Source organism: Periophthalmus magnuspinnatus, chromosome 3, assembly GCF_009829125.3.
Source record: "Periophthalmus magnuspinnatus isolate fPerMag1 chromosome 3, fPerMag1.2.pri, whole genome shotgun sequence".
NCBI lineage: Eukaryota > Metazoa > Chordata > Actinopteri > Gobiiformes > Gobiidae > Periophthalmus > Periophthalmus magnuspinnatus.
Genome location: NC_047128.1, coordinates 28,291,124 through 28,314,299, shown reverse-complemented (window position 1 = coordinate 28,314,299; position 23,176 = coordinate 28,291,124). Strand labels below are relative to the sequence as shown.

General features: G+C 40.4%; 1 protein-coding gene across 2 annotated transcripts in view; it reads right to left on the bottom strand.

The window, feature by feature from the left end:
• The window catches only part of cd276 (CD276 molecule), a 60,120-nt gene that overhangs the window by 3,713 nt on the left and 33,231 nt on the right, over window positions 1-23,176 (bottom strand). For both annotated transcript variants that reach the window (XM_033985100.2, XM_033985092.2), the window contains exon 7: window positions 18,604-18,643. In XM_033985100.2, coding sequence (XP_033840991.1) covers window positions 18,621-18,643 — 23 coding nt within the window. In that variant the 3' untranslated portion in view covers window positions 18,604-18,620. The remainder of the gene's footprint in view (window positions 1-18,603; window positions 18,644-23,176) is intronic.

Sequence of the window (23,176 nt, the reverse complement as noted above, 5' to 3'; positions counted from 1 at the left end):
AGGAACTGGAGTCACTGCAATTGTAATGAACGTGAGTAAAGTGGAACTTTGACGATTAAACTTGCCTAGTCATGCGCAAGTGTGCTATTAGCCAAGCTACCTGCTAACTGGAAGAATTAAGTCCTTTTCCGTTGTGACTGCTGTTACGTTCTGGCCGCTAACAATAACATGGAGCTGGATGAAGATATGCCAGGCATTCTTGCGGATACTAGGGTTGTTAAAGTCACACCCAAGGCACACGAGGAAAGGTTACATCGCGCTATTAACCTGCGGAAGGCTAAGCTAGCTAAGCTAACAAGCACAGTGACGCAAGTGCGCCAATTAATGGAAAATGAGGACAATTCCTATCTAGAGGAAATTAAACAGTTGATGGAGGATTTTGACAAGCTGTTTGAAGAGTTTAATGATTTAAACATCAATGTTAAAGAGCTATTTCGGCAAACATCTGAGGATGATATGAACAATGATCAAGATTCCTGGTTTGAGCCTAAGGCCAAAAACTTTAGGACCTTTGCTGAAACAGCTTACGCTTGGATTAAAGAGGCTGTATTGCGTACATCAAAGGTTGTTATAAACAGCGACATTTTGCAGCCATCAGACAGCATTTCTAATGCATCATTCTCAAAGAGCTCCAAGGCATCTTCAGGACACTCATCTCGTGCATCAGGAGCTTCGTCTACTCGTCTGAAAGCTGAGATAGAGCGAGCTACACTGCTTATCAAGGCATCTTCTTTGAAGCAGAAACAAACGCTGGAGGAAAAGGAGGGTAAAATCAAAAGAGAAAAGGAGGAGCTAGAAATACAAACAGCATTGGCAGAAAATGAGGCAAAGCTCAAGATTCTCAGTGAATTTGAAGAACGCGACGCCAAAGCATCAGGTTATGACGGAATGAATGCGTATGCTGAATCGCGCACAGAACGAAAATTGTCAGCTTTCCACCAGTCTCCAAGTCAACCCCTCACACAACAAGGACATGCACAGCATATTAATGCGCTTCAAGGTGCACCAAGAACAAGTGTTGCCAACACTAGACTATCACAGACAGGAGATGGATTGCAGAACGTTATCGAAGTACTAACAAAACAGCAAAAGTTTGCATCCTTGCCACCTCAGAACATTCCTGTGTTTAACGGAGATCCGTTGGAGTATCGGCTTTTTATTAGGGCTTTCGAACATGGTGTGGAGGACAAGACGGAAAGTAACAAGGACAGATTGTACTACCTGGAACAGTACACAAGTGGACAACCAAGGGAGTTGATTAGGAGCTGTCTACACATGGATCCCACACATGGGTATAATGAAGCCAAGAAATTATTGGAAGAACACTTTGGGAATGCCTACAAGATTTCAGTGGCATACATTAACAAAGCTCTGAACTGGCCCACCATCAAGTCGGATGACGGAGAATCTCTTCATACCTTTGGCCTCTATCTCACAGGATGTTGTAATGCAATGATTGATGTGGAATATATGGAGGAGCTGGATAACACTGCTAATATGCGTGCTATCGTTGCCAAGCTTCCATACAAGCTGAGAGAAAGGTGGAGAACATTTGCATGTGGAATACATGAGCGGGAACAACGCAGAGCCAAGTTTGAAGACCTTGCGAATTTTGTCAACAAACAGGCCAAAGAAGCTTTACACCCACTGTATGGAGACATTAAGGATGGCGTAGCTAGGAGCCAAGTTAAAGGTCATGTGGAAGAGAGGTTGCTAAGGAGAAGTAGTAACAAAAGAGGCTTCACTACAGCAGCAACTATCACTAGTAGCCAAGAGGATAATCCAAAAGCAAAGAGTAAAACTAGCGGCAAGCAGGTTTGTGCATTTTCTAAGCCTTGTCTCTTCTGTCATGGTGCCGAGCATGCAATGGAACAGTGCAAGAAGTTGAAGAAATCCCTTCATAAAGAAAAGATTGACTTCTTGCGAACTAAAGGTCTGTGCTTTGGTTGCCTAAAACAAGGACACATGAGTAACTCATGCAAGGAGAAAATGATTTGTCAGGTTTGCTCACAGAGACATCCTACTGTGCTACACTTAAAGACTAAGGCTAGTGGTGCTACCAAAGATGCAGAGCTTGAAGTGGAATCAAGTGGAAATGAAGAAAGACCATCAGAGTCAGTTGTGAATGGATTTGTGGGAATGGGTACGACACCTCACAGTGTAAACGACACAGAGCACATTTTGGCGATAGTACCAGTTCGAGTCAAATCCAAAAGAGGACATAAGGTGATGCAAACTCACGCTTTCCTTGACCCTGGAAGTACTGCCTGCTTCTGTACTGAAGAGTTAATGCGAGAGCTTAGTCTCACAGGGAGAAAAACAAATGTTTTATTAAAAACTATGGGAGAAGAAAGGGTCATTAATAGTTACGTTGTGTCTGGATTGGAAGTGAGTAGTTTGGACACCAATGACTTTCTGGAATTACCAGACATGTATAGTCACAGTGACATTCCAGCATCCATTGAAAATATTCCATCACAAGATTACGTGAACAACTGGCCCTATCTTCGGCAAGTGTCTATCCCCAAGATTGATGCTAGGATTGGTCTCCTTATTGGGACAAATGCACCTAAAGCAATTGAACCTTGGCAGGTTGTTGCCAGTGAAAATGGCGGTCCATATGCAGTGAAGACAAGACTAGGTTGGACCATTAGTGAACCCCTCAAAGGAAAGGCTTCTCAAGGTACAACAAGTGGACTGATACAAGTTTCAGTTAATCGCATTTCAGTAAGCGCACTTGACGAGCTCTGGAGTCAGCAGTTTAAGAGTGACTTCCCTGAGTGTGGAAATGATGATAAGCAGCAAATGTCAAGAGAGGACATGCAGTTTCTTGAGTTGGTTAACCAGTCAGCCACCCTCGTGGATGGTCATTACAGCATAGCCCTGCCCTTGAGAAACAAATACGTTCAAATGCCTAACAACCGCAAAGTGGCCGAGCAACGTGCTTTGAACTTAAAGCAAAAGTTTTTGAAAAATTCCTCATTTCACGCGGAATACTCAATGTTCATGAGCAACATCATTGAGAAAGGATATGCCGTGAAAGTGCCCAACCAAGATCTCAGTCGCGCCGATGGTAAGGTCTGGTATTTGCCACATCACGGGGTCTATCATCCCAAGAAGCACAAACTCAGAGTGGTGTTCGACTGTGGAGCCTCGTACCAGGGCATCACGTTAAATCAACAACTATTACAGGGACCAAATCTAACAAGTACTCTTATCGGTGTCATTACCAGATTCAGACAAGAAGAAGTAGCGCTTATGGCGGACGTAGAGGCAATGTTCCACCAGGTCAAGGTGCCTGATGAAGACTCTGACCTTCTGCGATTCTTGTGGTGGACATCTGGCGACATCACTCAGGAAATGGTTGAGTACAAAATGGTGGTACACCTGTTTGGTGCTACTTCGTCACCAAGCTGCGCCAGCTTTGCCATGCGCAAATGTGCTGAAGACAACAGAGATCAGTTCAACAGTGAAACGGTTGACACAGTGCTCCACAATTTCTACGTGGATGATTGTTTAAAGTCTGTGCCCTCAGAGGAGGAAGCTGTGCAGCTATACCACGATTTGAGAGCAGTATGTCAAACAGGTGGATTCAAACTCACAAAGTGGATAAGTAACAACAGAGCAGTGCTGTCTGCAATCTCAGAAGATGAGAGGGCAACAGAAGTTAAAGACCTTGATTTGGATCGGGATGTACTTCCTATTGAAAGAGTTTTGGGAGTTCATTGGTGCATTCAGTCTGACAGCTTCAGGTTCAGGATCATATTGTCAGACAAGGCTCCCACCAGGCGAAACATCTTATCCATCGTTAGTTCAGTCTACGATCCGTTGGGGATCCTAGCGCCAGTTATCCTTCAGGCAAAGAAGATTCTGCAAGAACTTTGTATGCAGAAAGTTGGCTGGGATGTTGTCATACCGGATGATCTAGCTCATAAATGGTTTGAGTGGAAGAACCAGCTTCTCCGACTGGAGAACATTAGTGTCCCAAGATGTTTTAAACCTGTGGGCTTTGGTGAGGCAGTCTGCAACCAGTTGCATCACTTTGCCGATGCTAGTGAAGAAGGCTATGGGACGGTTAGTTACTTGGTACAAAGAAACAGCAGTAACCATGTTCACCGTTCATTTGTGTTAGGAAAGGCAAGAGTGGCCCCACTGAAACCCATGACAATCCCTCGCATGGAACTGACTGCAGCCACTATGGCAGCTCGCATGGACAAAGTATTGAGATCCGAAATACATCTTCCACTGCAGACATCAGTGTTTTGGTCAGACAGTACCACGGTGCTTAAATACATTCGCAACACAACAAGTAGATTCCGTACTTTCGTTGCTAATCGTGTAGACGTTATCTTGAACAGTTCCCAACCAAATCAGTGGAGGTACGTGAACACCTCACAGAATCCTGCAGATTTTGCATCAAGGGGGCTCAAGGCAGAGAACTTCATGCAAGGCCATGCTTGGATACAGGGGCCGGATTTCCTTTGTAAGCCCATGGAAGAATGGCCTGTGAACCTGCAACACCTCGGAGACCTACCTACAGATGACCCAGAGGTAAAGAATACCCTGGTCTGTGCCAACGCAGTTGAAGAACAAAGGGATGCAGTGCAGGAGCTACTGCTATACTTCTCTTCATGGTTTCGTCTCAAGAAAGCAGTTGCATGGATTTTGAAAGTCAAGAGCATTTTGCTCAAACTATGTCACAGAAGAAAAGAGTTGAGTGCTAATAAGACTCAAGCTGAAGTTGGGAAGGAAATAAATAGCTTAAAGAAAACACTGCTTCAAACCAAATTAACAATGGATGACCTCACAGCAGCAGAGGAAGCGATTATTCGTTATTGCCAAGCAAAGACCTTTTCAAAGGAGCTTGCTGCTATCAGACAAGGTCAAGGCATTAAAAGAAGTAGTAGTGTTTTTAAGTTGAATCCAGTGATCGAAAAAGACATTCTCAGGGTTGGAGGAAGGCTCAGCAGAGCTGCATTACCTGAAGAGTCAAAACGTCCAGCAATCTTGAACAAAGATCTTCATGTCACAAGACTTATTATCAGTGAAATACACGAGAATCTGGCTCACTGTGGTCGCAATCACGTATTGTCTAAGTTGAGAACTAAGTATTGGATTCCTGGTGCCAACTCTGCAATAAGAAAGATTCTGTCGAAGTGCATAGTCTGCAGACGTACACAAGGAGTGGCAGGACAACAACAAATGGCTGATCTTCCTAGAGACAGAGTCCTGCCAGACGACCCTCCCTTTACTAACACGGGAGTGGACTACTTCGGTCCTTTTGAGGTGAAGCGTGGTCGAAGTATGGTGAAAAGGTACGGCGTTATATTCACCTGCCTGACCGTTCGTGCGGTACACTTGGAGGTAGCTTCCTCATTGGATACAGATTCATTTATCCACGCTCTTCGTCGCTTTATAGCTAGAAGAGGCCAAGTAAAGATTCTTCGCTCGGACAATGGAACTAATTTCATCGGTGCTGAACGGGAGCTCAGGAGAGCCATGGAGGAATGGAACGTCTCCAAGCTTGATGGTTGGCTTCAACAGCACAATATTCAGTGGATGTTCAATCCTCCCACTGGATCCCACCACGGAGGTGTTTGGGAGAGATTAATTAAGTCCATAAAGAAAATCCTGAGTGCAACTCTAAAACTACAGACACTGGACGAAGAAGGCCTGTACACTCTGCTGTGTGAGGCTGAAGCCATTATCAATAGTCGACCAATAACTAAGGCGTCCAGCGACCCAAACGATCTTGAGGTGCTTACACCCAACCACCTCTTGCTTCTCAAGACCAAACCCACCCTACCTCCTGGTCTGTTTGATAGACAGGATCTCTACGCCAGAAAAAGATGGAAACAGATTCAGTACATGTCAGACATATTCTGGAAGCGTTGGACAAGAGAATATTTGCCTCTGCTCCAAGAGCGGCAGAAATGGACTCGTCCTAAACGCAACTTTGCCGTAGGAGACATTGTGCTCATCGTTGATGACTCTTCCCCACGCAATTCTTGGGTCACAGGTAGAGTGGTCCAGATAACCTCGGACAAGTCTGGGATGGTACGTCAGGTGAGAGTCAAAACCAAGACAAGTACACTGGACAGGCCCATTACGAAGATTTGCCTCCTGCAAGAGGCCGAGTTGGACAATCACTAAAGGAGACTGCTACATTCTGTATACAGCAGATTTGTATACTTTGTCCCCACATGTTTGATTTTAGAATTGTAACAGGGTCACAATTAGGGGCCGGTATGTGGGAGCCAAGTTTTGGTTCATGTTTAGTAATACATGCTAATTCAGATTGTTGATGTTTTAATGTTAATAAGTTATGTTTCTTGCTAATATTTCATTTCTATGCATGGGCTATATTTGATTTATGGCATTAACGTTGATTTGAAAGTATTTTAGGATTGCCATTGTTTAAGTTACGTAAATGTGTTACCGTCGCTTTAAGAGCAATAACGCGCATAAGGAAAGGGACACGCGCTGTAAAAAGGGACTAGTTGAGGCAGAGCGTAAGGACGGAGCCAAACGGTTTTTTACCGTAGTATTGTTTGTTTTTGAGAATAACTTCATTTAATTGCTATGTAAATATATTTTGCTACTGTGAATTAAAGTTGTTTTTTTTTTTGCAACTCTTTTTTACATCGTAGTCCGGAGCAAGTTATTTTTCCCATCAATAAAGAATACACGAGTAACACCAATGGACCACACACCAGGCCTCAACTCGCATACCGTAGAAGCAGAATTTGAAGGGAAAACCTACTCTTTATGTCACGTAACAACAATTATACAAGTCATGAGGTGTGCTGTATCGTAGTTTACAAATTGCCTAATGATCACTGACTGCATACAACTTATTCATTGATCACCAGATATGCTTGTGTCTAAGAGCAGTACAGCCATTTGCTCTCCAGTCTCCCTCGGTGACACTAGCCCTCTGAAGCACTTTCTAATAAACCCCCTCCTCACTGCTGGCCCCTATGGACCACCCTGCTGCAGAGCCTGCTGAAATAAATTGTTCTCCCTGCATCATTAAACAGTTTGAATTAGCGGGTGGAATTTAATTATATGTCACACATGAAGCTCTCCTTCTTGCAAGGTTTTAAACGAAGTATAGTAGGTTTTATGCATGGAGGTCGTGTCGAGGTACATTATTCAAGCCACTTAACTCAATCTGTATAGTAGTGATAGAAGCGGTCTCCTAATTGGAAAGACTAGATAAATTTGCCCCTTAGTAAAGTAACAGTTATCAAACGCTGAGTTAAGAAAACCCAGGGAGTGAGTTGCGCAGTGGCAGACTGGTTTACATTTCAGTTTATTGAGGCTGTCACTGTAGTTTGTGTACTATGCTTGGAGTCTTGTCTCCCTAAATGTTTATTGTGCAATTTATACCTCCACCAAACTGTGATCCCTTAGGATGATAGGCAAAAGATTTGGAGAATTTAAATATCTCTGCATATATGAAGTTGAGGCGTGCTTTCTCAAAGTTAGAAGTTTTGCGATCACTACCAACTGCAAACCTGTGTTAGAAGAGTTTACAGCATTTTAAAAGACTGTCGGCTTTCATTTGCACACTGTGAACAGTTTGGCAACTTCCCAAGAACAAACACTGCACCACTGCCACACGTGTGCCTTTCCAAGTGACCCTCTCCTCAGTTAGTATTACTGCAGTCAGGCGCAATAAAAATACTTATTTCAACCCTCAAGTACGTCTGTCACGATCACAAATCCTGATTGCTGAAGAAAATATATATGCGATAATATTGAAACTAATTGATTGTCCCCAAAGAACTATTCTAAATGTGCAATATTGTTCAAAACATGACTTACAATCATTGACAGTATAAAGAAGCAGACAAAGTGAGTGTGACGTCATCCATAGTGTGCAGCTCCGGTCAAATGGACCTCATCAAGGCTGGTCGTTATAGAGGCCAATTTGGAGCCGAGTTCCATATTTGGAACTCCGACTGCGAGTATCGTAGCAACCAAAGAGCCAATCTGGAACAAGGATGTTGAAGGTAACGCCCCATCCCGCCTGCACCGCTGGTTTAGCAACGCTGTCTATCAAATCTGTTGCTACCACTAGAGGGAGCAACCTCGGGGAAAGAAAATGCCTGATTTCTCTAACTGTTATTAATGTTCATATCTTGATTTACTGACACAACAGCAAAAAATAAATAAAAAATGCCAGGATCATGAGTGGGTTAATACAAACAATTTAAGACCAAAATGACAAGGCTCACTGCAGCAGTTACAGAGAAGTGACAATTTTTCAATGTAGAGCGAATTGGAGCCAGAGTCAATGGAGCCGTAAACGCACCCATGAGCACTTCCTATTCGGAGCGCGGTGGCTAGCGTGGTAGCTGTGTCCGTCTATGTTTGCTTTAAATAAAGAGCAAAATAAAACACTTAACACAGTTGCTAGTTTGCATATACAGTAGTCGTAGAAGTTATTTATTCAACTGCCTACACCTCAAATACAATTGTACGTAAAAAAACCCAAAAAACTTCGCCACGAGTACAAAACAGTAACCACAAATTTAAAATCAAATAATAAGTAACACCCATGCAAAATACTAAACATTCATTCTGTCTCGTGAACAAGCAGAGGTGCAGACCAGCTCACTCATGGCAAACAGAAGAGACAAGACGTGATAGACAGATTCATTTACAGCAAGAACTAGAGATTGCACACTAATTTAGCCTGGTTACACAAGATGGTTCAAGTGAGAGACACAGGCAACAGTACGGTGCATTCCTAATGAACAACTGTAAATCCACCCTCTCCCCATTTCAGCCCACTTACAAATGCGAGTGCACCATAATTAATTTCCCTCATTGGTTACATTGCAATTTAATGTATACAAAAAAAACAACAACAACAACAGGAATGCTATAGGTAATTATGGTAAAACTGTGCTGTATACTGAGGAGGTGAATGTTTGGAGATCACATCACCTTGGAAGTTGCAGAATAATGAGCATACCGCTAAGACCTTGGTGATACTAAATATTATTACCAGATGATCAAACACAGTGTAGCAAGAGAATGGCTAATTATGAGGTATAACGTACATGAGGAGGCGCTACTTTTAGACATGATTTAAATTAAAACATATCTCTCTCTAACACTGGTAAATGAACCAGAATAACTTAAGATATTGTTATTGAAACACAGTACGGTATGTAAACAAACTAATGTAAAGGTACGTACCATAAAGACAATATCATATGTGCATTATACAGTGATATTCTCTTGAAACTAAAATGGCAAAATTGACCCAAGATGAAAAAAGTGACCATGTGTTTATGTGAATGGGGAAGTCTTTCACTCATGGGCGCTCTTTCAGAAAGCAGCAGAGTGAGACTAGGTTAAACCTGAGCAACATTTATTCAACTTTTGATTTATTTTGTTATCAAATTATTTAATTCAGCTCTAGTAGAAGAGCAGCAACTGTACATACTCTGCCACTTGAAGTTTGTATTTATGTAAATTGCAGCATTTTGTGGTTGTATTATTACAATGTATGGCACCACTAATGTGATTACAGTATGATTAATGGTGCAGGTCTGGTCACAATTGCGTCGGCCCACAATGCATAAATTGCCTTTGAAAAATGGGGGTGGCTCCTTAATGGAAAGAGCCTGAATGAATGTAAAGATGATTTGATTGACATTAATAAAAATAGTGTTACTGGCCAATTAATGCTCTAGTGACAATACCTCAGACTGAGATATGTATAAACACTGAGTGGGCAGATAATGACAGAGGAAAACACAGGCTGCTTGTGGATTTTTAAAAATAAAACCACTACATGACAATAAAAAGTCATGTACACTGAAGAGATCTGTATGATGATGAAAGGTTAAGTGGCCCCTTACACATATATGTAGTGGTTTATTTTTATTTTTTTAAAAGCACAGTATCCAGGATACTGATGAGTTTTTGCGATCCAAATTTCCCAGTTTTTTCAGAAAAAAGTAAAATTTTGTTCACTGAGCATAAAGGGACTAAATTAAAACATTTGTGAATATCTGATTCATAATTAGACTTGTGCAAGGTAAAACTTGGAAATAAATTAGATTTAGTTTTTTTCTTTTAATACACCGATGTAGATGATATAATCTGGAAAGGTTTTATCCACAGTTATCCACAGTTTTTCAATGTGAGAAAATAGTTATTTCAAATGTCTCCCTGAGTGATATTTGAGATGGGTCAGAGCGTCTCACACTGAATACTATAAATGATGCAGTAATGCATCACCTCTTGCTGCAGGCCTCTCCACTTTGTCCCAATAACAATAAGGCAGAGTGAGGTGTCTGACAGGTCATTCTGTTACTGCTCACAGCAGCATATATCACACCGGAAAAAATCTTTTACTTTTATCAACTCTTTTTCTGAGGCCGAGGCTCCCCAACCTGCAGCACACTCCAAAAAACAGCCCCCTGGTGTTAATTATAAGACTTTCTTCTCCTGGAGCCCGGGCGGGATGTGGAAATGCATTAATCTTGATTCCACAGCTAAGTCTAAAGGGATGGTTTGAAGAGCTTCCTGTGGTAAACCCTGAAGCGAGGTGACTCAGGATGAAGGCAGAGCGATGGGGACTGTGTTGTGCAGTGGGATTCCTGCCTGGCTGCCTCCCCTAACAAGTAAATCCCCCCTATGGCATTATATATTCACAGAATGGTAATCTGATTTAATATTTGGTGTCACACGGGATGACACACCAATGACTATCTTCCACCTGTGTGTGATTTATTTGTTTCTCCACACGCGGCATGAAGGTGACTGTCTCCTTATAAGTCCAGCCTGTGCAGCTGAAGGACTCTGACATGTTTACACACACGAGTTTGCATGCAGAGCCATGGCGGCACACACATAACCCAACTATAGATGTAGACAGAGGTCAGTCCACCACTTTGCAACAAGGGCACAAGGCTAGAAAACCTCGTGCATGTGTGCCATTTCAGCAGCGGCCATAATGCCTTTGTTTTTATTCATTGTGTAAAGATATAATATTGGCTGATGTGTAAAAATAATCCGCTCACCGTTTCACAGCAGTGAGACAGTGTTGCTTGATGCATCACTAACACCTTACTGTGTGTCCCTGCCAATGTCATTGACTGTGAAATGGTGGGATGGCAATGACACAGACTATCAGGTATAGTAATTGCTAAAAAACATCACTTCTAGCAGCTGGTAGCGATAAAAACAGCCAAACAGGATAAACATGCCGTAGATCTTTGAAGACAGTTTAATAAACAGCAGAGTATACAAATCCAATTTGGTATGAGGCCAATAAGTCAAATATGTCAAAATCACAACAAGAGCATGCAAAACATCCCATAATAGAAATACTTCCTAAATTACTTTATTTATTTTCTAATACTACATATGGTTTGGAACAATGGTAGCAATCTAAAATCTGCATCTAAAGGAACATAAGGTTGTGTCTTTGAGCTAAACACTTCAGAAATTCACATTATACTGGAAGAGTCTATTAACTATGATGTCGTATTTTAAAATTCTCTCAATACTTCACACATTGCATTGATTTATTTGAAACAGGATTGCATATTTACTAATTATTTGCATGACATACTTGCTTATTAAATGTAAACAAATGCTTGCATGTTTCTCATTCTTGATGCTATATTTGCACCAGACTCATTAGCTAACCTCATTCTTCCTACATAATACATGCAGGGGATTGTTTAGTTCACACAAGCACACATTCCCACTTTATGTTGGTATGCATGTGTTTTGTGATAATTGCTCACACTTCACAAAGCCTAAAACAACGACAACTGCTGCGACCAACAGGCAGCATGTTCTGGCTGTTTCCATCACAGATTCACTTTGATAGGCTTCTGTAAACAATGGGCCAATGCTTAGACAAACGCCAAACTGTACTAGTCACATGGATGAAACTTTGTCTCTCTATGATAGTGATTTGTAGTGATTGATGTGAACATAGGCTTTGAAATAGCTTCTTTGAAATTGGTGGTGTCAGAAAAAGAAAAAAACAAAACTGCCTGGCGTTGGTACATTATAATGGAGAAGTTTCGGCGGATTTCGACACAGATCTTTTAGCTCTAGGGTAAAACTCTCAGATTTATCTAAACTGATCCTTTGTCATGTTTTTTTTTTTTTTTTTTATACAGATGGAAGAAAGTGCACTGTTATTTCAAGTCCTCAAAATGATCAGATTTGTTTAATAAAAATGGGTTGTGAAATTAATTAACTTAAATCATTTATTTTATCGACTTTTATCGTCTATATTTACTGATGGATAGAATAGGTTATAGCTTCTTAACATAATACCATCCTATTATCTCAGCGAAGGAAAACAGTAAAAATACATGCACATAAAATATATAAATATACATAACTATACTCACTGACTGTCACATTTTAATTTAAACACATCTGCTCTGTTTAAGTTTTTTTTTTTTTTTTTTTTTTTTTTTTTAACAATGAACAGAATAAAAAGGAACCACAAAACCAAACTAGTTGCTCCTTGTTGTGAAAGGTATTAGGTGATGCTAATGTGGTATGACAAAGGCTATGGCCTGGTGACCACGCATAAAGGAAACCATGTTGTCACCATGGAGCTCCCAATTGTCATCAACAATGATGCAAAAAATATGTCTACTGCCCTACCACTGGGGTCATAGCTGTCAAGGTGTGTTTAAGAACGGAAAATCATATCTTATTTTGAGGACATCCCATTCACAGAGGAAACAATGTATTGTGAATGTGAGCCGGGCTTGACTAATACATAAAATATATATCTATTTTTACTTGTTTACACCCAAAACTAATAATGGCAGACAAAATGGCAACAGAATGAACTAATATCCCAGAGTGATGATTGCATCATCTTAAATCTCTCTTTTATATATATTGCTAAGATATGCTTGTAATATAGTTAATTTGACAGATCATTATAGGCCTTTTAAAAAATTGTGAACAATAACAATGTTAATTCCAGAATGAAAGTAACTGGAGGCAAAGGTGAATAGGAACATAATGTAATTTCAATGGAGAAACTGGGATTAACCACAGAATATTGCTATGAAATACCCACGGGGTTTTGGAAAATGATAACCGATATTACAGCTGCGCTGGAAGACATTTACAAGTGTGTTTTACATTATTTATTTATTTTACCTGAGATTATATTAGACACTTTTGACATTTTTGATGAAGGCAACATCTTGATTTCTAGGTTTTATTGAACAAATCTGCAATTTATTAGATTTTTTTTTCATTTCATCTACACGTATATTGCATATTTTACCACAAATCAAATGCAATTATGAGGATAGAAAATAGTACTTTCACCATCTTTGTAATAGAAAAGACAAACTGTATTTTTTTACATTCTGATGATATAACAAATTAAATGTCTATAAATCCATCTGCAGTCTGAATTTGTGTCTACACTTAATAAACAATACACTCCCAGCACTTCCAACATCTTCACAGCACTGATCATGTATACAAAATCTTTCATGTAAATTATGAGTAATGTGTTGAACCGAAATGAGCCCACAGGCCCTTGAAGACTCCTGTGTATTTCTGTGTTTTCTGGCAAAAAAAAAAGAAGAAACAATCCGTGGAGATGGCAGCCTTGCGTCAAGAGGCAAACAGAGCAGAACTCCAGCCGTGTTCATTAGCTGTCATTGATCAGAGCTTCAGATGCAGCGTCGCCTCCACCCCAGCCCGATATTACCAGTCTCATGTTTCTGAAATTAATATCCAGGTAGTACGGTAAAGCCAGCACAGCATTTTATGTTATTAGACTCTGGTTTTAACAGCAATTTTCTGTTGAGTAAAAAAAAACAAAAAACAGTTTGGGCTATGCAGCACACTTTGCTCATATATAAGACAGAGGATATGAAACTGCATAGGAGGGTCTCGTTTCATGAATACACATTTACATATACACAAATATAGAGTCAAAACAATTTTAATTGATGAAAGGTGCACTGTGTAACTTTTCTAGTGGATGGTTCGTCAGTTGCTTTTCTCCAGAGAGATTGGTTTGGAATGTCCCACAATATGGCATTGAAATATTGAACTACTGGTTTTGTATTGCTGAAAAATTCATGTGGGCTGGGTCACCTCTCCCCAGATCTGACCTGTAACTCGGCCTGGTGGCATAATCTGCATGATAACTGAATGTGCCACTTGGGAACAGTCTTGGCAAAGCAATAACATCCCCAACAAGTTAAGCAGGTGTCGAACCATCCACCTGCTAAATAAACTAAGTCATTATCCATTTGGATTTGCACAACTTGGGTGAGTGGTGGTGTATGAGAATCAGAGACAGGAACACTGAACGTACTGTCTCACAACGTAATAAAAAGCAAGAGTAATTCAAACTGAACTTGAAGATGCCAACCATATTCAGTGTCTGTGAGAGTGGCCTTACCTGACTTATACCCTGCATTTCACACACACTATAGGGGGGTATAAAACACACCATTTCAACTCTCACTTTACTCCCCTTTCCCCCCATTGTAGCCTGTCAATTTATCTCAAAGCTTTTACTCATTGACCGTTTGCACTTACAAGAAATGATGGCAAAAGGTCTCATTTGCTCTTACTAAATGGATAATGATAAGATATATTCTGACCATGACAGTGTGAAGCTTAAGTGAATATATAGGAGCGAATTAAATCAATATTTCACAACACAGCTGAAGGAGGCTGGGGAAGGGGCTTTTATGTGTCACTAATTGCACCTATAGGGCCAATCTTTAAAAATGTAATCTGTTATCTCATTGTGATTCATCGGATGTCCTGGGTTAGATGGCCGCGCTCGTCCATTTTATTCTTCATTCCACTACATTTTCTTTATTCCCTTCATGCCGCCCTTTGAATATTTATTCTTTTCTCATTTGTAGCTCAGACTAGCTGAGGCCATAGCCTTCTACTATCAAAGATATAAATTCAAATTAGTAACACATGCATAACAAATAACCCCTTAAAATGGGATCACTTTCAATTCCTCGTGTAAAATAAATGAATAAAAAGTATAAGTTTTTAGATCGGATGTGCATAACTGGACAGTTTACAGACTTAATTCAAAGTGAAAAGTCACAATACAGAGGGGGATTGTGTGTGCTTCCCACGCTCCCATTCTTATGGCTTTATAGCTATAATGAAACAATATAACTCAGACTGGATAAATATAAGTTTTGAATGAACACATGTATCGATAAGCAGAGGTTTAAGTGCCCCTGACTCTAAGGCTTGTTAATGGAATGCACTGCCTGCTTTATTAAATAAGATATGCTGCACTGAGCATAAATGTATTAATCAATAGCAAAACAGGCACACAAATATTAGAATAATTGATCTGGCGTGATTCAGCAGAGGAGAGGTCTCACCGGATATTGCTGAGCACTAACTGCTCCAATGAAGGTCAGGGAGTACTACAAGAGATACAAATGTCCTCTCTTTGACTTTATTTTGCCAAACTGCAGAACAGTACTTTAAGCTCATTCTATTATCTCCCTTCCTCTCAGTATGATGCAACTTCATGGTGATGACAAATTAGAAAGCAACAAAACACTCAGACTTACAGGCACAACCCTTATGCTAATGGGAGAGTCCTGCACATAAACAATCAATCAGCTTGAGGTTTCCAATGTGGAGCTTTTAAAAACACGGAATTCCCTTGTTATAATAATAAATGTGATGGTCCTGCACAGAGCAGAAATATCAACAAGCCCACAGATAAATTAATCAAATTCTGTCTCATTTTCTGACAAAAGACATGCCAACTCCACTGAGCTGTTATCACTCTAGCACCGCAGTGACAAAGGAATTTCAATATCTGTCAAATGAAAATTGATGGAGTGCCTCTAAATGTCAACGCTGCATATGAAAACAAATACAAAATGTCTGTGTTTGAGCAGAGACACGCAGAATTCAACCTTCCCCAAAACATCCACTGCCTTCTGCCCTCACAGCCTCCTTTGATGCTTATATTACTTCGAACTTCTAAAAATAGCCCCCAGCCTTTATACTGCGCTGGCACTAGTCTGGTAATACTGCAACATGGGCAGTAGCATCTCAGGAGCAAAACAGTGTGGAAATGGTTGAGAGACGATTGGGGTGTATTTGGGAGTGCGATTGCTCTCCCTGGGGTTCAATAGTGTCACTGCCCTGGTTTCATCAGCAGAGCCTGAAAACCTACACTATTACTGCATCTAAGTGTGACCCAGGTCAGAGGGCTAAGGAAGTCATCACAAATATATCACAGTGCGTTCCTCCAGGTTAACACTGTGAGTGGACTGGAGAGACAGTGACACCCATTTTGCAGGGGAAGACTTTTCGATTATTTGAGGAAGAAGAGCAAGAGACTGGGTGAGAAAAGCAAATACACTGTAAGCTGCAATCGAATTAACATTCGATCGCAGCTACAGTAATAACATCACTGTACAAACTTAACTGCAGAGGTTGGTAAAAACAAAATAAATGGATTCCACAACTACAGTCATGACAGTTTAGTGCAAATTTAGAAACACATACTGTAACTGTGTCTGCTATTAAGTTATAATCTATGACAGCCCTGGATTTGTTGTTATAATTTTCACATTTTGAATTACAATATTAATCTAAAACGACTCCGATGGATAGCTGCACATCACGCTAGCGAGTAGTGGATTTTTTTTTTTTTTATTGGAGGACGACGTAACTACACAGCAGTGGGCTTTTGCCGGATGTGGTGAAAATGGGGGTTGATCTGCAATGCGTCTTAAAAATAAGCAACTAAACAGACATGAATCACTCCAAATATAACGTCGAGAGGGTAAATGAGAGGGGAAACAACTATAATATGGTTAAAATCTCTGAAAAGTCGGTTTTGCTGTCTCGTTTAAAGGTGCAACTTTTCTAGTGAAGGGTCTGTCACCTGCTTGTTTCCATTGAGATAATAGTGATGATTATCTATGTCCATGGAGAAAAGCAGTTTGCGCCACAAGGTCAGATCTGTGAAGAGTTCAGTTTGTTGACAGCAAGAACGCAGGTTTTTGAGGTCTTTTGTTGGTAAAAATGCCAATAATTGAATAAGATAGATAAGACCATCCACCACAAAAACTGCATAGCGCATCTTTAAGGCAATGAATAATGCACAAAAGTGTTTCACAAGGTTAAACGCCAAACTCCTCAAGATTATTTTTTGTGCACATATTGTAAATTTCTGTCAACTTAATAATCAAGTACTACAACCTGAAACAGTAGAGTTTACAACAGGACATTCAGGGTGCAGTGTTCTTTTAATGGAACTGTCCTTGGTCTTGAACACTGCCTTCCTCCCTAAACACTTGAAGTCAACCATCTTTTTACTATTGTTTCTTCTGCTGCATAGTGAAAAAGTTATACACACACACTGACTACAGCAGTTTATCTCCTTCCCACTCGAGCTGCCAGACTATATAGAGGGGGTTGTGATGGTAGCTGCGAGTCAGCATAAAATAAAACTACCTTTGGGACCAGCAGTTAGGCACTACAGTGTAAGTGTCAATATTAGTTAACCAAAGCCAATAAGGAACCTGTGCGACAATTATGCAAATGAATCGGCAATCTAAATCTGTGTTGTTTAGTGAGAAGCAATGTAATGAATACTACTGCACTTACTCAAATGGAACACGATTAGATCAAGTCATTTATGTAGTTATTTTTACAGTTAAAGTAAATCAGCAGTATTGTGGTACATTAAAGAAGGGTGGGAATCAGTTTGATGCAATAGGTGACATAAGGCTCATAAATTCGCCATCTGAACCATGAAAATCTCCATTACATTACATACACATGTCTCCTGTATCAAAATATACACAATTCTAGGGCTGTCACAACTTAATTTAGTAAAATATACCCAAAAAGTATGATATATCAACGTAACAGTCAGCAATATTGATACAGAGTCAACTATACCTTTCAGGGTGACCTCAGCACTTGCATATTGTTTTAGTATGTTATTTATACTTATTGCCTTTTTTTGTGGGCTTTTGACAAAATATTAGAGCAGGTGTTGCAGTGCAGTTGTGTGTATTTGTAGGTGAAGGAAGGACCAGAGCCAGCAGTGAGACAGATGTGCAGGGACATTTAGGACTTGAACTGTATTCTGTAACTTAAAATGTAACTGTGAATATAAATTATAATTACATGGCGAGAATTTCACACGATTTCAATGACATGTTTTGAAATCTAATCAAAATATGTCTTGTCTAATTACTTATTTCCAACCCCTGGTATATGTAAATACTGAGTACAGTTTCCGTTATTCATAGTTGTGCAATTGAATATGCCAGTATTCTATGGCATATATGTAGTAATAGATTTGTCACATCAGGCAGTGACCGTGTGATTCCTGAAATCAAAATGTCAAGACTTCTCATTTTCCTGACTGTCTACAGAATTAATGTGGCCGGGCCTCATTACAGCCACGCTTACCCACAGCCTCCAGAGAGAGCAACTTCACCAGAGCATAGCAGCACACGATTGAAATAACAGGTTAAAAAATCTGACATGTGGTCTGCCTGTATACACAGTTTTTGACAGCAGAATGTTTTAAATTGTACTCACCTTGCTCCGAGTGGGGTTTAGCTTTTCAGTAGGGTCATAGCTGGGGAAAAAGGAGAAACAAATTATTCTGAGGAGAACATACACGTGATGTAGAACATGTTTTATTTTGTCCATCCCTAAAAATCCTGTTGCGAGTTCAAGTCACGTCTACATCGACTTTCAAGTCTTTCAAGTCTATTCTCTCAAAGTGAAGCATTAACAGTCTTTGCAGTTGCTATCTGCTCTTCCCTCCTTCCTCACCCCTCCCGTTCTCCCCTGCTTCGTCTTCGTGCCAGAACCTTGCCATGGCTAACAGGAAGCAGAGGGCACAGTGCTTTATTTAATTAGTCACAGCAGCTGAGTGCTCATGTGGAACCAAACTGTTGAGGAAGATTGGGCTAGCGAGATGGATAGACACTCTCCCACCGGGTCTTGGCTACGCTGTCAGAGGAGCCCAGATTACATGACAGGGAGGGGGCACAGGGGGCGGATGGTAGAGGATGTAAATGGCATCTGTACAGGAGGACTCATCCCAAATAGCCCTGTCTCTCCACAAAAGCACTTGCTAACTTGTGTCTAAACTGCCAGCCAGTGTGCCAGTCTGCTGTTGTGATGCACAGTACACAGTGGCTTGACTGCTATTATTAGCCCTGACAACACTCATTATTCCAAATGATTTAGGGGAGTGCTATTTATTTCTATGGCTTCTGACAATGATCAGGTGGCCTTTCCCTCACGGGCTAGCAGATAACCTCCAAGTACTCCGTGTGCCATGCATCCTTGATGAGTGATAAAAGGGAAACATGAGGCTGCAGCTGTCAGTGTTTTAACTTTTTATCAACTGCAAAAATTATGGCTTTTTCTGCAAAATAGAACTGTGTCATTTGCACAAAGTTACTGGATGATAAGTAATATATTTGTTCATATATTAACATTATTATATGATCACTTAACTATCGATCAGTCATTATGAGTCTATTTAACCATCTGCCAGTATGAAGCAGAGATCTGTTTTGTATTTTGACTCTATTCAATGACAGTATAATGCATCCAAGGTTATTTTTTTCAGCTTTAGGTATGGTGGCTTAACAGCTGACATACGGGGTACCCTTTGCTTCCTATGCGAATCATTGGCTTGCTACTTCTCAAAACCATTTGATAGATACCAACCACAACAGACCTTACTCATAACAAGATACCATGACTGCTGCAGATTTGGACATACTCGGACCTAACTGTCACAGCTCGTCTCAAACGTGTTCAATCAAGCTCATTTTCTATGCCTCCAACACATCATTTGCTCACTAATAGGCCACCTTAAGATGATCAGTGTTCTTTACAGTGGTCATAATGCTTTATTGGTGTATAATGAATGAAATAAGGGTCAGACATAAATGATAACAAATTAATTTATCATCAACTTGCCGAATGGTGCAGAGGCAGACCAGTGCAAGAGTACATCACTTGAATAATGTGTGCATTACTATGGAGCAATGGTGTGTGCAGGGAGCACTCTTAATTAGCACTCTTGAAGTTATCCAGTGACCCACATCGAATAACGAAGGCAACATGAATGTTCTATTTACATATCTTGAGTCAGTAATGTGTGACTGTTGGGAGGGCCCAGTGGCTGAGGAAGTGCCAGTGCGAGGAGAAGGCGCCTGGGGCTGTTTTTCAAGAGCCTCTCAAATCAAACTGTAGCTGTGCTGAATGGCTTATAGTGACCTGCAAGTAGTCACAAGCAAAGGAAAATGTGGATTCTTCTGAATATTTTCTGTTTGTCTGCATTTGATGTTACAATACTTAGCCCGATGTCTGTTTTGCACATCTTGACATGCTTAACAAAACTTTCTAACAAAACTCTTGTAAGTGATCCAGGCTTGTGTTCAGAATACACCATTACATACATGCTACACTTTGAGATCAAAATTCAAGATAACTTTATCTGCCCTGAAGGAAATTTGTCTTCGACACAGAGGCTGCCATACATAAAAACACACAAGAAGGACACAGAACCTGGCATGGACATAATACATGTAAAAACACTACCTCCATACCATTAAAACTCTATTCTCTGGCTTAAATTCAACTTCACTGATATAGGAAAGTTTTATATATTTATATTTACGTGTATCATAATTTTTATTTAATTATTGACATGAACAATCAAATATTCAAATGGCCAGGCGACAGGAAGTCCAAGAAGATTTCACTCAAGCTGTAAGGCATAACTGATCATAGCTCTTTTGTGTGTGTCTGACTGCAGTGCTGACACACTAATAGCACTGCAGGTGATGGAGATAAAATGCTATTCTTTACAAGCACGTTATGGATTAAATAAATACAATTGAGTGTCTGGATACAGACAAAGATACATCAATCATTTCAGTCCTGACAGTTGATGAGGATTGAGTGCTTTAGTGATCAAGACGTATGTGTAAACAAATGCATTAGTCAAAACAAACCAGGTTAGAGCTAGGCTTGTCTTATAAAAACTCTTGTAGATGAACTGACAATTACATCTTCTGAGAAGACAGAAATAGCAAATTAATAAACTGTATGTATATATGCGTTCATGATAATGCGTCTTTTGCTCTGCGTAGTTTCACTGTGTCCAAGAATGTGTACATGGCTGTCTATTTGCCCCCTTGTGTGTACTTAGTGAATATGAGTGCATGTCAAAACATTGCCTGAACTGGAGCCTGACTGTTTGTTAAACATTATTTGCTGCTGCTGTAAAAGCAACAAAGGGCTCCTACCCCAGTGGAAATGAATGAGCCCAGGTTCCTAGTTATCACTGGTTATTGTTCCAATCAGGCCGTGCTTTGAAAGGGGAGGCGCACTCTTCTTTGGACAGCTCATTAAGATAACGCACAAACGTGGCTTGCCTTGCCATCATCCTGGGTTTATTAAACTGGGGCTCATTTCAACTCTATTGTCTCACACAGGAACCTCTGCCTTTGTCAGCGCAATTGGAGCCAGATGGCAAAACAAAGCTATGCTGTCTGAAGTGCTTACAAGGGGATCTCAGAAGGCAGAACCATTAGCTTGACTTCAACAGCCCACCGCCCACTATGTCCACCTGGATCAACCAGGTGCTCGGACAATGACGAGAAACAGGGCCAGAGAGGCAGAGGAGTGGGTGGTCACAGTCTACTCAGGAGAATGGAAGAATGTGGAGATATCTGTAAATGGCTGTCCCATTTGTGAGTCTTCACATGGTAAGTACACTGGGATAGTTTTTACTCTGTGCCTAACTCCTGACTACTTTTTGAGAAAAGTCTACGGTAGAAACAAGTGCATTCATGGCCTCCCTTCACTTAGTGACTTAATTGTCTTATTAATCTAATGATATCAACACTGGCGTTCACACAAACAGATTGGCTATTTTAAATATAAAACAGTAAAATGAAAACACTAGAAACTGTCTCAGGTGATGTGGCAGGACTATTCTGTTAATAAAACTGGCCCAATGGGCTCATGGTTCTGGCATGTATCCCAGTAAGTGGGCCCCATTATCCAATAAATAAGGTTTCAGCCTTATTAGAGAATATAGAAAAGTTAATTGGGTGAATATTTGCACTTCCAAGCATATCTGCTATTGGCCTTAAAGCTCCAGCATAAGCAGATATTCTGTTTGGGCCAACCTGACAAAATAAAAATGCATGAAGCTCTGTGTGTAAACTGCATTAAGTAGAACTACACAATACACTATAATCACCAGCAGCACCAATACTCTTTCACATAGCAAATGGTCACAGGCTGGAAGTCGAAATGGAGAATAATTCTCAGAATTTTGTGCATTGGCCTGAGGGCCAATAAAAATGGTCTGAGAGCCACATTTGGCCCCTGGCACTAAATGAGCATATAGTAATTATAACACTTTGGGAGAAATGATCTAAATTGACCATTCATATCAGCCTCAAAAATACTGGCAGAGCTGATTGGCCATCAGCTGCTCTGGTTTCTGAAAAAAACAAAAAAATCAAACAATATTGCACAGATAATGAAAACATTTTGGCTGATCTCTAAGCTTTATGACAAACATTTTGCTTCTTCTTGAGGTCACTGCTCAGAAGGCAAGATGTTTTGTTTTGAATAAGAACCTTTATATATACTTATTTACTGCAACTCTCAATTCTCTTACAATTTAACCACAGGACGAAATGCAAAATCGATATAGCTCGGTAAGCAAGGGTAGTCAAGTGTGGGGCATAGCAGGAGAAAGATTTTGTAAAACTTGTAACACTTGTTCCAGTTAAATTTATAGACAAGATAGATTTCAGTGTTATGGCTTTAGCTTTGGGGGCAGTGCATAATGTAAAACAGCTTGTTGGCATCACTAAATTAGTGCGTGGCTGCTTCTCTCGCTTTGCCTCAAACGATGGCACGCACAGAGGAGAGTTATCCCGTCGTTTTGTTGTGCTGAATGGCTCCAGAGCCTGGAGGTGGTCTCATTTCTGGTGAGCGCATATGCTCTATCAGTGCTCAGTCACACACATTCCCATAGTGCCACCTGGAATTCTATGAAACAAACTCCAGGCGTTCTTTTAATTTGCATGTCTGGGAACAATTATGTGGTGCTATGTATGTA